The 16563-nt window shown below is 36.6% G+C and overlaps 1 protein-coding gene and 1 long non-coding RNA gene across 42 annotated transcripts in view; one reads left to right on the forward strand and one right to left on the reverse strand.

Moving 5' to 3' along the window:
* Positions 1-16563, forward strand: part of SORBS2 (sorbin and SH3 domain containing 2) — a 192868-nt gene that overhangs the window by 154161 nt on the left and 22144 nt on the right. For 27 of the 41 annotated variants that reach the window (XM_088057052.1, XM_088057051.1, XM_088057049.1 and 24 more), the window contains 5 exons: positions 3650-3733; positions 5836-5892; positions 9609-9661; positions 10339-10526; positions 12758-14317. In XM_088057052.1, the coding sequence (XP_087913178.1) occupies positions 3650-3733; positions 5836-5892; positions 9609-9661; positions 10339-10526; positions 12758-14317 (1942 nt within the window). The remainder of the gene's footprint in view (positions 1-3649; positions 3734-5835; positions 5893-9608; positions 9662-10338; positions 10527-12757; positions 14318-16563) is intronic. The other 14 variants (XM_088057065.1, XM_088057076.1, XM_088057077.1 and 11 more) reach the window with 3 other exon arrangements.
* LOC148184139 (uncharacterized) lies at positions 1704-12970 on the reverse strand. The gene is made up of 4 exons (XR_015772813.1): positions 12850-12970; positions 11572-11719; positions 11119-11205; positions 1704-2399 (listed from the first exon to the last, which is right to left on the reverse strand). It is a non-coding gene; the product is annotated as an uncharacterized LOC148184139 (long non-coding RNA).

Raw genomic sequence — 16563 nt, forward strand, 5'->3', positions numbered from 1 at the left:
TACTCTAAGCATAAAAGTATACATGTGCTAGTCAAATAAAACTGTGAGGTTAAATTTTAGTTCTATTTTTTTTAATCTCTGTTCAACATACAAGTTTTCTGCTGAGTTTATTTGCAAGAGGAATTCATAATTATAATATTTTTTTTTTAAATTACTGTTTTGTCAAATACCAGAAATAGACTGGGCTTGTTCCATGATGTACATCTGTTGTTTTTCATTTGGTTTGGTTTTTAATGTAGTGAAAAATTTGAAATTTTCTTTAGAACATGCACATTTGGTTGCTTTTGACATCTCAATCTGGTTATCTGAATATTCTGCTTGGTTTGCTTAATATGTCATTAAAAAATATTTCTTCTCATGAAGAAATAGACTAAGTCCATCTGGTAGTAGACTTGGAGTTACCACAGCTATTTAAAAAGTAGTCCAAAAAAGGAAAACCAAAAGAAAATTATTCTTTAGAGATAATAAAATGCCAAAGCCAAATTTACAACAGGCATCTCAGCTTATTCCACACAGGCTTCAGTTTGGTGTCTGAACCTGCAAATGCAAAATACTGATCTACATGTAAGAACCATCTAACTCACGAGTTGAAATGCAGTTTTGATTATTACCTGTTGATGTCTATTTGTATATCAAACCAAGAACAGGCAAAGCTACATGTAATACTACAGATGTAATTTTTTCATTGACCATGTTCTATACTTGAGAATGCTGATGCAGTTTTGTGTTGACCATCTGATGCAAAGGGAGTGAAGTTAGTGGTCTTTAGTTGTATATTTTCAACAAATAATCAAAATATTACTATATTGCTACTTGAAGGACAGAATGTAGGAACAGTACTTGACTGGCAAGTCATAAAAAGGGATTTTCATTTATTGCTTTTACTTTCTATTCCAGTAGTTTGGGAGATACTTTGTGAGACTAAGCCAAGTGCAGCTTTTAAGTCAAAATGATTTATTCATTTTAAGTCTCTTAGAAGGGGAGATAATAGAAAAAGGTCTGTCAGCAAAACTGAATCCAAAAGCCCGGCAAAATCAATTGCCTGTGTATTGATCTTCGTAGAACAGGGCATGCAGTCCTCTCCAGAAGTGCCAGGCAGAAGGGAATTTGCAGACTTCAGTGCTCAGTTTCTTTTTGTTTGCTGCCCTCTGCGGTTGAAGCTGTAAATTAAAGTGGACTTGGCTGCGTGGAGTTAGCTCTACATACTTAGTATCGGTCTCATTTTATTTGCAACTACTACAGGAGTGGAAATGAAAACTTAGGAACTAGATAAAATACATTATTTCTAGCTTTTTCTTTACCATCAGAAACACAAGTGATTTTAAGCTTGTGGCTAATTGCAAGAGTATTGGAAGTGGAAAAGGGAGGCAATTCCCATTCTCATTTTTGTCTCCTTGGCTGGCATTGGGGGAGCCCAGTTGATCTGTCGGTGTGTTCTGCCTCCCTGCAAGGAGGGACATGTTCCATCACTGTGTAGCTGTGGGGCTGCTTCTCTTTAGGGCACCTTGAGGCTCACAGGGTTATGTCAGTAGGTCAGAACTTCTAGGGGCAAGAACTCCACAAATCCAACCCTATTTAAATATTTTAAAATATATACATATTTATTTTATGTAAACACACTCACTTATTGATACCAACATTTCTGTAGAAATTAAATTTTTGGTAGAATATAAAGGTAAGAACATGCAATATTTCAACATACGGTAACTTAGTTTGGAGAAAGGATGGAAAAGAATTGGTTAGTAATGTCTTCTCAGATTATCCAGATGAAAATTGTGGAATTTTTTTAAGGTAAGGAAAAAAACCCCTCTAAATATGGCAAGTATTCTCTTAATGGGAACCAAATTGATATACTGCAAAGTTATCTTCTGCGTTTTGTATCTGTTATTTTTTGCCCTCATGCCTTCATATCTCTGTAGAAGAGAATCCCGTGTTTTTTTCTTAAATTAGTCATAGTGTCTATTAAATTCACACTTTTAGTAGTCAGTTCATTAAACTAATTTCAGTAGGATTTCTCTACAAAGGACTTGGGTGTGTATAGCTGAATTCAAGCACTTGTCAGTACTGCTGAGATTCAGCTGTGGATGGTGGAAATATAAGGGCAAAACTCTAGAGGCACTTCACTTCCTAACCCTTCTCTGGAGCACAGCAAGTTTTTCATCAGTGACATTCACTTCCTTCCGCATTCACAGGAATACTGCTTCCCTTACTTGAAAGGGCATTGTGAACATAAGTGCATAAAACAACAGCTGGGATCCAGATACTGCATGAACAGCTCGTAGATATGTGACCACCAAGGTAGTTGTGAAGGGTTGTTGACCTTTCAATACAGAAGAGTTGGCAGGCTGTCCCAGTAACACCAAAAGCAGCAAGAAAAGTGCTGTAGGATGTTTAATTACCTGAAATGGTCAAAAACACAATATTATCTCTTGTCTTTCTGAAAACAGAAATAGCTGTATGTGGTTGCTCTGGTCTACTAGTGACAGTTTGACTCCCGAGGAGAAAGTGTTATGTACTTGATCACCAGTGTCATTCTTGATTGCTTTCTAGGGCATACCATAATTAGTGTCTACGTTCTGATAATCAGAGTTATGGAGAAGCAAATTTTAAATTCAAAAATGTCTTTAACAAGAGGATTTCTCTGTTTCAGAGATCTTTAAGCCAGCAATTCATTGTAATTCTGTGCTGCATGAAAGCCTACATCAGATGCTACAAAGAAACTGAAGCTGTTTAGAAAGTAATTAATGCAGCCAAGTTTACAGTAGATTACATATCCCATTGAGAGCTGTACTGTTTTGCACTGTCATGTTTCCACGCTGCTTGAATAAATCTGTCAATTACTCTTCTGTTCACTGAAGGATTTCCTTAATACTATCTTCAATTGCTACTTTATCCCTTGGCTGTGAGAATTTTCAGATGAAAACAATGTATTTCACTGTGGAAAAAAATGCTTCATTATGTCAACAAGGCTATGTGAGATAAAGCATTTCACAGTACTGCTGAAACAAATATTATGGAATGCATAATTTTTTTGGTCCCTATGTTTTGAACATAGGATCTAAAATATACCAGTTCCTTTTCATATGCTGAAGTGGCTTTTTAACATAGTTGTGCTTGCATGATGCATATTCCTTATATCTGCTCAATGCTTGCTTCAAGACATCAAGATTCAGAATCAACACGCTCTGTGAGAAGACAAGGAATGACCAAAAGCAGTACAGATAAAGTTGTGTCTTTATTGCTGATCAGATGGGCAATTTGCTGCCTGTGCTGGAGAAGACAATCATTTATACCATCTTCCTAACAAGGAATCTTTAGCAGCATTAAATGTAATTAACTAATGCAGTGATGTTAAAGAAAAGGTCAAAAAACCCTCTTAGCTTTAAAAGTGTAATTTTAATATGTTTAACATCTTCCAGTCCTTGGAATAACATCAACAAAAAGAAAAGTATTAAAGCTACCAGTGAATGACAGCTCTTGAACACTTGAATATTCTCTGTCTTTAATACCATCTTTATTCTTTGAGTTTATTTCATTTCTTTCCCCGTATTTGTTTTATGTCTGTGTGTTTGTTGTTAAAGTGACAGCATTTCTAGCACTTTGCTCAGTGTGTGCCTTTTCCTTCCCTTTTCCTTCACAACTGCTCCAGACTGATCGCATAAACCCAGATGACATAGATTTAGAAAACGAACCTTGGTATAAGTTCTTTTCAGAGCTGGAGTTTGGACGTCCGGTAAGTGAGGACAGAATATTGACGTATACACTTTAGGAAAAAATATTTTTAGAAAGAGCTTTTTAAATTACCAAATTCAGCAAGTATATGACAGTAAAATTAATATAAGTTGGGTTTTTTTTTGAAGAAGGGCAGTAAAGTCCCATGAATATAAGTATTTTTTTCAAATAGACTCAACTTGCTAGAGTCATTATACTAATAGCTTTAATAAGGAGTATGTATTAGATATATAGTAGTGTGTAAGTATTAAATAACAAGACAAATTCCGTGTTAAACAGGGATGCTTGCTAGTTTGCCTAAATCTTTTGCATTTGGCTAGATTATTTTTGAACAATCTTCTAGGACAGAAAAACATGACAGTTTGCATTAGGGATGCTAAGTTGCAGATCAACTCAATTAATAAAAATATATTTTTATTAAAGGACTCTATCGGAATTTAAATGTATGAAACCATAAACTAACTTCTTATAGCAGGAAATACTGAGAGGTTTTTTTTTCCTTTTTTTCATCTCTTATATGCATATATGCAGATTCATATTGTGTACCTGAACACAGAGATATTGGTTTGCTCTGTTTTCAAGCTGGACACCTGTTTGAATGGACAGACTTCAGTTCTGCTCCTATTTTCACACGTAGCCCCTACCCAAAAAAAAAGGGCTCTGGCAAACAGCTGCTGGTTTAGACCTGCTGCAAGTGCTTACATTTAAAATTATAAATCTGAAGAGTTCCATCTGGCTGAAACACCTAAAAATCAGAAATATTCAATTTTTCACCTTGATTTCTTAAGCACTTGCAAATTTCTTCTGCTTAACCTAGGCTTAATTGTAGCTAAGCACCTAAGGCTGTTTGTATATTTTTTACAACAGTAAAACAGTAACATTGCCCTTGAGGCAACACCGAGAACTAGGTTTCACTTTATCCCCTGCACAATGCCTTAACAACTAGGTTGGAGATGCACCTGCTCTTGCTTTTGCACACTCCCTCTCTGGCTCCACAGAGCTCAAGTTCTTTCCGTACACTCTAACATCTTTAGAAAAAAGGATAGCAAATGTATTCATCCCAGAAGAGTATCTAAGAGGATAGCTGGAATATCCAGACAGGTGAAAAATTAAAAGAAATTAAAATCCCCTTAGAAAAAGAAGGGAAGTAAACCCAAGCATTCTGTCAGTCTTTTTAAGTATTCTCATAGCTCCACAGGATCCACCCCAGGAATTTTTGAGTTTAAAAAGCAGAAGCCACAGGCTGCAGGCAGAAAATCTGAAGTGGACATGAGGTTGAAAGTATCAGAATTTAAAATATCTCCACTCTTTTCTTTCCCTGTCAACCTCTGGAAGCCTATGTGAATTTAAATTAGTGACATGCCAGGCTACATGAGGAGTCTGAGCACTTGACACAGTGCTTTGGAGGACACCCTGGAAGACCTTAGTCCCTTTCTGTAGTTAGCCATAAGCCAAAATCAGAACTCTCTGCTATTTCAGTGAGAGCAGAAGAGAAAGAAAATCGTATACACTCCTTTAAAACCTTAATGTTTTAATCATAGCATTTTAAAGAATTATCCATTGAATACCCTCAGAAAATTAAAAAAAAAAAAAGGGTAAATATATCTGGGTTTAATTTCTGCAGTGGTCTATAATGTTACCACATTGTCATGGATTACTTTTTATCTCCATTATCCTGCCTTTCAAGTCATATTGTCATTCCTCCCTCTAGGTGGGAAGAAACAGGACAGATAAATTCTTCTGATGAACTGTATTACAACAATACTTTACTGATAACAATAACTTTTAAGATAAAATACATTGAAATTCCTCCAGGAGAGCATAATTGTGATGCTTTACACTTTTCTCTATCAGTATTAAAAACTGCTGGTATTTATTCAGCCATTCCAGTTGTAAATTTTACCACCTAAAGTTACTAACATTTTATTAAGATTTTTTAAAAATAACACATTTATCCTTCCATTCTACCCATGTGTGTCACTCTTTGTATCTGATGCTGTCAACACTTAATTTCTAACTGTGTCACCTTTTCCACATGTTTCATTCCTTGCTGCCATTGATTCTACTCCATTTCATCTCTACACTTCTGCTTTTATGATGCAGCCACCTAAAAAGCTTTTGGACTATGTTCAAGACAGTTCAACTGGTGTTTCCTATGAGGTAAATGAATGGTTCTTTTTCAGATGATTCTCTTGGGAAGAAGGGTTGGAATGCTCACCATTTATGTCTTAAGTTCATTAAAATTTAGTGGTTTCCTTCTGATAGCTATGAGACATTTCTAATTCACAATCATTGTATCTTTGTCTTCATATCTTTCCAGATCACTAGTGCATTTGGATGTTGATCTTATTATCCTAGGAACTGTGAGTCCTTATCCCCAAAACTTCGCAGAGATTAACACCCAGAATTACACAATACTCCATACGTATCTAACTCTTTGACAAATTCCCACTTTTCAGAGTTGGGCAAGTGCATTGCACAATTAATCCATCAGCACAGTATATTTTTTATTAAAATATCTGACTGCAAATTCTATGTGTCAAGTGAAAGCCTTTGTGGCTAAGCTGTCATTTCTCCTATTAAGTATTTATGACTAAGGTTGCTCATCAGGTAAAACAGCAGTTAATAATACTGTTGTAATTTATAACTCAGAATTGACAGTTGCTGTCAGTACTCCAAATAAAATTCATCAAGATCAGGTCGTGGGCTGACATTGCCCTACTCTGAGTGGGAGAGATTCAGGCTTTCATTCCTTCTCCACTCCCTCCCCATTTTAACAGTGTTAGGGCAAAAGTCAGTAAATCTTCTGCTGGCAAGTTTGCTTCATATGGTGGCTTTACTTCATTCATGTTTGTGATTCACTCTCATCTTCCGTAGCTTCTCCAAAAGTTAAACTCAAATTGTGGTCTTAAATTGTTAATTGTTTGCAATTTACTGTGGTTTGTTTTTAAGCTCTCTATATATCTAGAAAAAACTATAGTTGTGAAATTTGGGGCCCAGTTCTCTGAAAGGGAATGTTTGTTGGCCTTTTCTAATTCCTGTTGGTTTTCAATATAACAAGGAGGACAATTTAAAAGTCATAACATGACTTTGAAATATTTCTGTGTTCAGTAGGTCTGGGTAAAATTGTTGCTAAGTAACACTGATTTTCTCTTCGATTAATTTACAAAAAGCTCTGTCTTTAATTTTGAAAGTTTAATAATCTTTAAATATGAGAAATCACGTTCAAAAACTACAGCAACTTAATATTTCTCCAGAAGGGGAGACTATTCAAAATAACTTGATAAAGTATTATAACCATCATGCAAACAAGCCTATTTGTTATTTATCTTTTACTTTTACCTACTTTCCTTAGCTCCATTTTTAGTCAGTATTAAAGCATTGATGCATGAAAACAGCTAAAATGCAGGCTTATTTTTAAATGTATATCTCATTTTTTTAGTAAAACCAAATCAAAATATTCAAAAAAGACTGTATTTGATAGTTTGGAGTTGTCATCTCCAATATTTAATTTTCTTTTCAAGTGGCCTTTATTCAAATAGAGCAGTGTTAAATATTGTGGAAGATGGCTAATTATCTTCGGAGATGAGAGAGATGTGTTCAGTTGGGCCATCTAAAAGCAGGTCAATAAACACCCAAGAGCTGACAGGACAGCTGCAAACAGTAAAACAAGCAGTAAAAAACAACCACACACAGTGTTTACTTTCACCTTTCCTCTATATGTCACATCAGTGAAGCTGTGGAGAGAAGGTATAAACGCCACACATTCTATAAACAATAATGTGCCTGTAGTAAAAATTATTGTTGTAGAATGGGCAACATGCAGGATCTGTCATACAGAAAAAACTTCAAAACCAGCATCAAATAAAGGATAAAAGGGCAAGTTACATTCAAGGTGATAAGAGAATCTTAAAGGGTGAAAAGCGAAAGCCATATGGTAATCCAGCAGTCAATTTTGGCATGATATGCACTTCTAGCCATCTTAGGCTGATCACTGGCACTGTGTATGGCCTGGGAAATGCTGTGCATAAGGAAATTCCCTCTGGTGCGACTTCTGTTGTGGGATTTACCCATAGTCTTCCATAGGAGACAGTGAGGCTCTGCTCCACCCTTGGGAGTGACACCATGGTCTCTACAGCTGTGGAGCTACCACAGGTGGTGGGAAGCAATCACTGCCTCAGGGCCATTTGGCCACTGTCACCTCACAGGTGGTCAGTGGTCACTACTGGAAGCGGTTGGTATCTGCACAGAAAAATCCACAATGACAATTTATCTGCAATGTTTGTACCACCTCATGCAACAGTTCTGAGAGATCACCTGTGGTCCTGAGTTTCCTTCCTGGCTGGTTCCAGACCATGGCAGTGACTGGTCAAGAGAAGGAAGATGGTTGTGGCCAGTTTAGAAGTGAGACTCAGATGTTTTCCAGGATGGGCTGGATGTGTGTTTTTTGGGTAGTGTAGGGAAGCACCCAGACCTGAGGCCTTTGCTCACTGTGGTTATACTGGCTGTTGGTGTGACAACACTGTGTCTGGCTTCTATGGTTTTAGTGCAGACAGACCTCATAGTATTTTATATATATGTTAAAATCAGTGAATTTGGAGAGTGATGGGAGAATCGTCATAAAGTACTTTTAAGTCTTCAGAAGGTGTAAAGAAAAACTTGAAAATATGAACTACATGAACATTTGGAATTATCTTAGCTTGAGTTTTAGATAACATTTGTTTCATATTGTGGCATGTTTGTGTGGCTCTCCCTGTCCCACAGTCCTACAAAATCTTTTCCCAAATATTCTAAGACTACTGGTGACTTCTGGAGGTGTACCTAAGTGTCAGTTAACAAATCTGGGTGAATTTCTGTTCATGAACTTGCAAATCAAATCACTGGGGGAAAAAAGAATCTTACAAAGGAAATGACTTAGACAGGCCATGAGTGCCATTACTTTGGAAATGCTTCAGGACAAAGGTTTTTCCATGCAGGGAAAAATCCAACAAGACTCTCTCTAAGGGGGAAAAATATTTCCTGCACCTTAGAAATCTGTATGATAGTTCTGTTTCTAGTCCATTGGGTTATGGAAAGCTGAAATGACATGCCAGGAACTTGAAAAAAGTTTAATTCTTGAACCAGACTGCCATGTACCCATGAACAAATACCCCAGGAACCATACAGTTCATTTTAGAATCATACCTGGTTACCAGAATTGTAATATTACTTAATTCTGGCTGAAGGCTTGAAATGGTTGATTTAAAATCAGTAGTCATTCAAGGTTGATTTTGTATTAAAAATACAAGTATGGAAGTTCGATCTCCCAGTGTTCATGCAGTAGCTACATCTGCAACTCCATAAGCAATGACTAATGTTCTGTGATGAGAACTGTTCTTACCAGGGTTATAAGGTATATAAGGCCAGTTGCTGACCACAAACGTCATGGGATTGACAAAAGTTTCTTGCTATTATTGACTGTGGGATTTTGGTGAGTAACTGAGGGATGAGGAGAAACTTTGCAGATCTCACATGGACATGAAGGAATAATTTTCAGATTTTTATGTTTTTATAGTAAAGATTTGTTTCATCTGTTCTGTTTCTGGTTTTGAAAAATGTATAGAAAAGCATGATTTGGGCTCATTACTTAGCAGTGCTTTAAGGAAAAAATATTACTTAAGTAGAATAGGAAATGAAATCTAATGACGCTTTTTAAAAGCTGCATAATTTATTCTCATGAAATGTTGCCTGTCTGTGATGGAGTGCCCAGGATGTTAACCATCATGGCTGTTATAGGATTTGCCACAGAGTAACAAAGAGTCATCAAACATGATAAACAAAAATTGTCACTCTTTTTTCAAATACAGTTGTAACAATCCATGTGTTTGTTTTCACAGGCTTCCTTGTATCATCACTATTCAACAGACAGAGGCCTGGACAGGCCCTCCAGGTAAGACATACTATTACTTCAACAGACACGGATTATCCAGCCTGATGGTCTTCTTTGGGACCTGAAATCAACAGATTTTGTGAAGAGTCATATTTTAACATTTACCTTGTGAGCTACTGGCAAATTAGATGCTTGGAGAGAGTGTTGATTTTGATACTGATGTGTAGATTTTATTTTAGTTTTACAGGGACTTTGTGTTTATATTCAAATTAACCATACTGTGTTCTGGGTCTTTCCACTAGCATCCCGAAGCTTCTCTCTCAACAGCAGTGATTTATTCTTTACCCTTACTGCCTGCAGAATATTCAGTGCTGTTTTCCTAAGCATGATGCCTTGACTGTTCTTGGTCTCTGTCTTTTTCCTATCTTTGCACTTAAATTCTAGTTGCAAAAAATAGTCTAAAAGAACTCAGTACATTTATTTCAAAGAAAATTGCATAGTAATGTTGTGTAAAACTTTAAAACAATCAGGTTAAGAACAAATCAATCTTTTCACTGGGAAATAGGCTGTAAGATGTGTAAGACCAGTGCTTCTTCTCTTTATGTGCTTTTCATTTATTTATTTATTTTGGCATTTTTTAATCTATAAACCAGTAATTTAATTGTGACCTTACTTCTTAGATTCCTGAATTCTGATCTCAGAATCAGACTGCTACTGATACTGCTTTTTTTCTGTAGTTCTGCAAGCACTGCGAGTGACTACAGAAAGCGAAGGAAGTCAGAACCTGCTGTAAGTCATCAGAGGGCACACAGTGATCAGAACGCCAACAGACCTAACCTGGGCCGTACAGACACACAGGGCCCATCTACCACCCTTAGGAAGCCTTTAACTAGCTCATCTCCTTCTTCTCCATCAAGAGCAAAAGGTAAGAGGAGAGCATTTTAGTTAGCAGAAAACCACTGATGATGTGCTGTACTATGTGTTGGTAGCAATAGCCTCCTGCTGCTCGGTGTGTTGCCCCAGGGAATGTGATGTGAGGGGCCTTTCATGAAAGGCTAACTTGTTTACTCTTATGGGTGTAATTTTAAGCTGAAAAGGTGGATTTGTAACAAAAATTTTCCAGTTTCAACTGCTTGTTCTAACAAAAGAGAATTGACTAAAAGACTATGATATGAATTCTACCAGAATATATAAGCATTTTTTTAACTCTACTACTCTCTTACTAGACTATTGTGATTTTAATACTAGTTTTATTAGATTGACAAAGTAAATCGAGACAAATAACCCATAAGATTAAAGATGTGTTTCCAGGATAGTAGACCTTTTAAATACATAGCTGATACCTTAGACATTGTCAGTTATCAGGACCTAATGTAATCAAGCAAATAGCCATAGTTATCAGGACCTAATTTAATCACAAAAGCATCCATAGTCTGATTTTTTTACTTTCTAAATCCTTGGAAGTATTTAGTATAGTTGATGCAATATAATTAGCTTGTTTTTGGCAAGTAACTCACCATCCTGTTACTGTTTTCCACATCTCCCCAGGAAAGAGATCACAGAGTCAGTTGTTCATTTGGGTTTGGAGGTTTGGATGGATTTTTCTAGAAAGACAAAAAACTTCCAGCAAAGCATAAAATAGAAGCAATATATAGTATAATACTGCATAGAATATGTCTGCTTCTGTTCAAATTATTAATATTATTATCTCAATTGCTCTGTTTTGTAGCTATACTAATCAGTAAACCTCTGTAAAAGTAAATTCTCAGTGAAAAGAACATACTATCCAGGCTGCAACAGAATGTGTCAAAGAAAAGCAGTGAGGAACATTAAGAGTGAGGTGGTTGAAAAGTAAATGTATTTTAAACATTTAAAACCTTAAAGTGTTATAGCAGTAATTTTAGAAGTGGATTAACTCGTCCATTTGGTTTACCAGGCCAGGCAGTAAAAAATTGATAAAGTCCACTTGCCTGCATGTGACTTTGACTCCACCACCAATAACAAGCACTGAGTATGACTTCAGAACTTCCTGTGTTTGAAAATCCTTCCATTAAGAATATCTTCCACAGCCAGTTAGCTTTCAGAAGGTGTCACTGTTCTCTCCCAGCATTATGACCCCTGTAGAATGTTAATTTTTCTTGAAATTAACCGATTTGTTAAAGAAGGAGCACATTATAAATTATTTGATCAGCATGAATTTTGAACCCAAATCAGATCTAGATTCAATTCTTTTCTAGAAAGCAGACTGAGCTGTTTGAAGCATCATTACTGAACTGAATGTTGCCGCTTGAGACCATTCTTGAAAGTTCAATACAATTATGAAAGACCACCATTCCAAATTTGTCTCATAGTGTCTTCTAGATCTACCATGCACATAAAAATATGTCTTAAAGCTTGAAAACTCAGGCCTTTGTCATGGTAGTCAGTCTAAGGGTTATTTTTACTTCTACATTGTCGTTAGGCTCAGTAAACTGATGCACCTTCCTTTATACTTGCATAGCACTTCCTGAGCTGCCTTGTTCTGACCTGCAAAAGCTGTACAAAACACTTCTCCCTTCAGTGCTATCACACAGGGAAGGAGCAGGCTACCTGTGAATGACTTGGAGAAATTTCCTATTTGATCTGATACAAAGATTTATCTTTATTTTAACCATATTTAAAATATTTGGATGCTGTGAATTCTGAGCATTATACAGGTTAAAAATCCTAAACAACTTTTTCAGAATGCCCAGGTAGAAAAATCAGTATTACCCAGAGGTCTAGATTTGTTGTATGGCTTCATCTTTAAATCCTTTGCAGCTTTTATTGTCTGTTAACCTGCTTAAAAATCCCAATTAATCCCCAGTTAATGCCTGGTTTCTTATGTTGCTTTGATGGCAGGGGTTGTGGAGGAGATAACATCTCCGTAATTAACAAGGAATTCTTTTTGTTGTTCAAATTATGATGAGTGCATTTTTGCAGCTGGAAAATAACTTAATTATTAGTTCTGCTGTCCTAGGCTGTAACAAACTATGTGCTGACCTAAGCTGATAGATGCACTAATTGCTATCTCTTTTCTAGTCTTTCTAATACTTACTGATGCTAATTCCAACTTTCTGAATCTTTTAATTTCTGGCAATGTCTCTTTTTTACCATGCTGCTCTGTGGATTATAAAGGTGGGGATATTAGCAAAGTATATCCATCCCTTTTAAGTTACTCGGTGCACAACCACAACACCTCAAATGAATTAGATTACTGTAGCACTTACAGACAACATTTAGCTGTTCCAAATGATTCAAGAAGGGCAACCAGCTACAAGAATGGCTGGCAAATGACTCGCCAAAATGCAGAAGTCTGGAGTAGCACAGAGGAAACCGCTTCTCCAAAGAGGAAATCTCGTAGCTGTGATGACCTCTTAACAGATGATCACGATAGCTATCCCGATGCACAGGCCAAGGCTGAAAGCATGGGCTCTCTGTTATGTGAGGAGGACTCCAAAGAAATTTGCTCAATGAACTGGAACTCCCCTTATGTTGAGGGCCGTGGTAGTGGTAGGTCAAGAGTTCGTCACAGATCTGCACACGATGCTCCAGGTTTCCTGAAGATGTACAAAAAGATGCACCGCATCAATCGCAAGGACTTGATGAATTCTGAGGTGATTTGTTCTGTCAAGTCCAGAATACTGCAGTATGAAAAAGAACAGCACAAAGGTATTCTTCAAGGCTGGAGAGAGTCTTCTACTGAGGAGGTGCCCAGAGACATGGTGCCAACCAGAATATCTGAATTTGAAAAGTTAATTCAGAAGTCAAAATCAATGCCGAACCTTGGTGATGACATGTTGTCAACTGTTACATTAGAGCCTCCTAAAAATGGCTTGTGTCCAAAGAGGCGATTTTCTATCGAATCCCTGCTGGAAGAAGAAACTCCAGTCAGACATCCCTCTCAGGTACAACGGAGCTACAAGTCTAAAACCCTGGTGCCAATTCATATTGAAGTGACCAGTGATGAGCCACAACGATCACATATCGATTTTTCAGACAGCGATCAAGATGGAGTGGTTTCTGATCTCAGTGACTTTATCCAGATAGAGGGTTCATCCTTTTGTAGTGAAAGTGACTTCGATCACTTTTCCTTCACTTCATCTGAAAGCTTTTATGGATCAGGCCATCACCACCACCACCATCACCACCACCACAGGCATCTCATCAGCTCCTGCAAAGGGCGATGCCCAGCATCCTACACCCGCTTCACCACCATGCTAAAACATGAAAGGGCTAAGCAAGAAACCACTGAGGATCCAAGGAGACAGGAAGCAGAATCTGGCCTGTCTAAGATAGCATTCCTCGTCAGTCCAGTGCCTTTCCGCAGGAAAAAAAGTGCAGCTCCTAAAAAACAAACTGAAAAGAAAAAATGCAAGTCATCTGTATTTGAAGCACTAGATTCTGCACTTAAAGACATCTGTGACCAAATTAAAGCTGAAAAAAGGCGGGGAAGCTTGCCCGACAACAGTATATTACACAGACTTATTACTGAGCTGCTTCCAGACATTCCAGAAAGGAATTCATCTCTTAAAGCTCTGAAAAAGAGTCCCACGCACCAGCCTTTTCATCCACTGCCTCAAGATGGTGCTATCCATTGTCCACTGTACCAGAATGATTGTGGAAGATTACCTCTTAGTGCCTCTTTTCCAGACATGGATGCAACTAACAACAATGATAGTGCACTGTGTTTCCAAGGTGGATTAACTTTCTTCCTCTATCCTTGTGATTGACTTATCCAACCTTACTCCCTGTGTTTCCCACCCTTTCTTATTCCACTTTGTGTCATCTATAAGAGGCTTTCATCCCACAAAATTCTTAGTGAAGGACATCATTTTCACAAAGGTGTTGAGGATAGATAAATTTGCTGTCTATTCACAAAATACAGTAATCAGGACAACTGAAGTAGCAGTGCATTTCAACTAATTGAAACTAAATTAGTTCTATAAATTACAATGATGTTATTAAGCAGTAAATTCATGCATCATAAGATGCTGGTCAAACTGAAAACAATATGCAGATAACCCTTTATCACTAAAAAAAAAATAATCTAAATCTAAAATGTGTTTTACTACATAATTTTGTTAAATGTAGGTGATAAAAATGCTGTTAATTCTGCCAATATCATAGAAAGTTGATTCTGTTTCCTTATGATTCACTGCTTTGTGTTACTTTGTGAATAGATGTTAAGGTCATTTTAGGAAGTTTCCATTTCCACTCTTCAAACAATACAATTTCCAATTTCTGTGGCAGCAAAACTAATTTTTTCCATAGAATTTTAAAATGTCTATGAATTTTTGAGACATTTCCTGTCTTCTTAGAAGGGAATTTCTCAATAATAAAAACTTGAATTAAATTGTCAGGATAAATATGACCAATCTGTTTTTTAAAGTCACTGCTTTGAGTAGTTTGTTGCTCTGCTTCTTTTTTTTTTCTTTTTTTCTTCTTTTCTTCTATTTTAATCAAAAAAAGAAAAGATAACTTGAAAGATATTCTTGAAATCCCAAGTGGATGTAAGAGAGAATTTCTTTAATATAGAAATTATGCAATATTTGATCAGACCCATCTAATCCTTATTCTCACATATTTTTGTGTAACTTTAGCAAGAAGCACAATAATAAATATTTCAAGAGAAATCAGAATTGAAGCTATTACCATCTTTTCTTAACTAGTTCTAATAGACACATTTAGAATAAAAAATTTGGTAAAAAACCAGCTATAAAATACAGTTCAGAATTGGTCATACTCGAGGCCTGATCATGATTAACCCTGGCAGACAATACTACACGATGAGTGTGAAATTGTTGAAAAATGTTCTGGTCACGTATTATAGTTGCTAAATGAGAATTTTACAGTCTATGAAAATAAGGAAATCCATAGTGTAAAGGAAATATTTTGCAGCTATGAAGGAGCCTGGTATGAGGAAAGCAATACACTCTGTCAACATTAATATCCCTAAAGTAGCATGGAAAATGAGTAAAACAGAATATTCCGTTAGTTTCCATCAGCACCAGTCATGGCTGAGCTCTGCTTCTAATCAAGTTTCGTGTTCTGTTGGATCTGTGTGTGTCTCTTACTGCCATACAGGGACCTGAAGGTCATAGCAGATGACTGGAAACTACCAATATTGATTGCACAAGGAGCTGCAGAGAAAAAAAATGAAAATGTTTGTCCTAAAGCTCCTGCATTTTCACTCCTTTCCAATATCCTTCTCTTATTGCTAGAAATTAAAAAAAAAATAAAAATAGATATGTTTGGAGTCATTGTATCTTTAGGTTTATGCTGCAGATGTATATCCTCATTCAGGATTATGTGCCACATCAAAAAAGCTGTCCAGAACTGGGGCTGTAAGATACTGGGAATGACATGCTTGCAACCAATGGAATAAATAATAAAATTATCTCTTTACCTCCATTGTATTTATCAATAGCCCCAAGTTTTTGTGGCTTAGCCAACAACCAATTAGAATGGATGAGATGCTTTCAATTCTTTTCTTTGTTCCACTTCTTTTTCTTTAGAAATGTATGAGCTTGGTAACAACAGATTGTGGGAATGATGTCAAAGACAAACATGAATCACATTTCCACTAGAAAGTACCACTGTGGTAGTAGGAGACTAAAACAGTGCATCTCAGAAGTTAAGAGGCAGTTCATTAAATAGTTCTATTTTCATTTCACACTGGCAACTTGCAGAGCTATAGAATGTATAAGATTTTGATTTTAACCTTATTAAAGCATGAGAAAATATTCACCATCCTGTGATAAACATTGGTAAACTGTGCTTTAGAAAAGTCTGCCACATAGATTGGTGACTAATATGATTTGCATTCCATCTCTTAAAACAGAGTTGTTTTTATGAAGTAACATCCTTTTAAATTCCCTTGTGCTGCCTAACATGTGCCCCTGGTAAAGTAGAACTGCATCTTAGATCACTTAGGAGGAAAC

The sequence above is a fragment of the Pseudopodoces humilis genome, chromosome 6 (assembly GCF_049639895.1).
Source record: "Pseudopodoces humilis isolate 2021_Gansu_Grassland_sample_001 chromosome 6, ASM4963989v1, whole genome shotgun sequence".
NCBI classification, from domain to species: Eukaryota; Metazoa; Chordata; class Aves; order Passeriformes; family Paridae; genus Pseudopodoces; species Pseudopodoces humilis.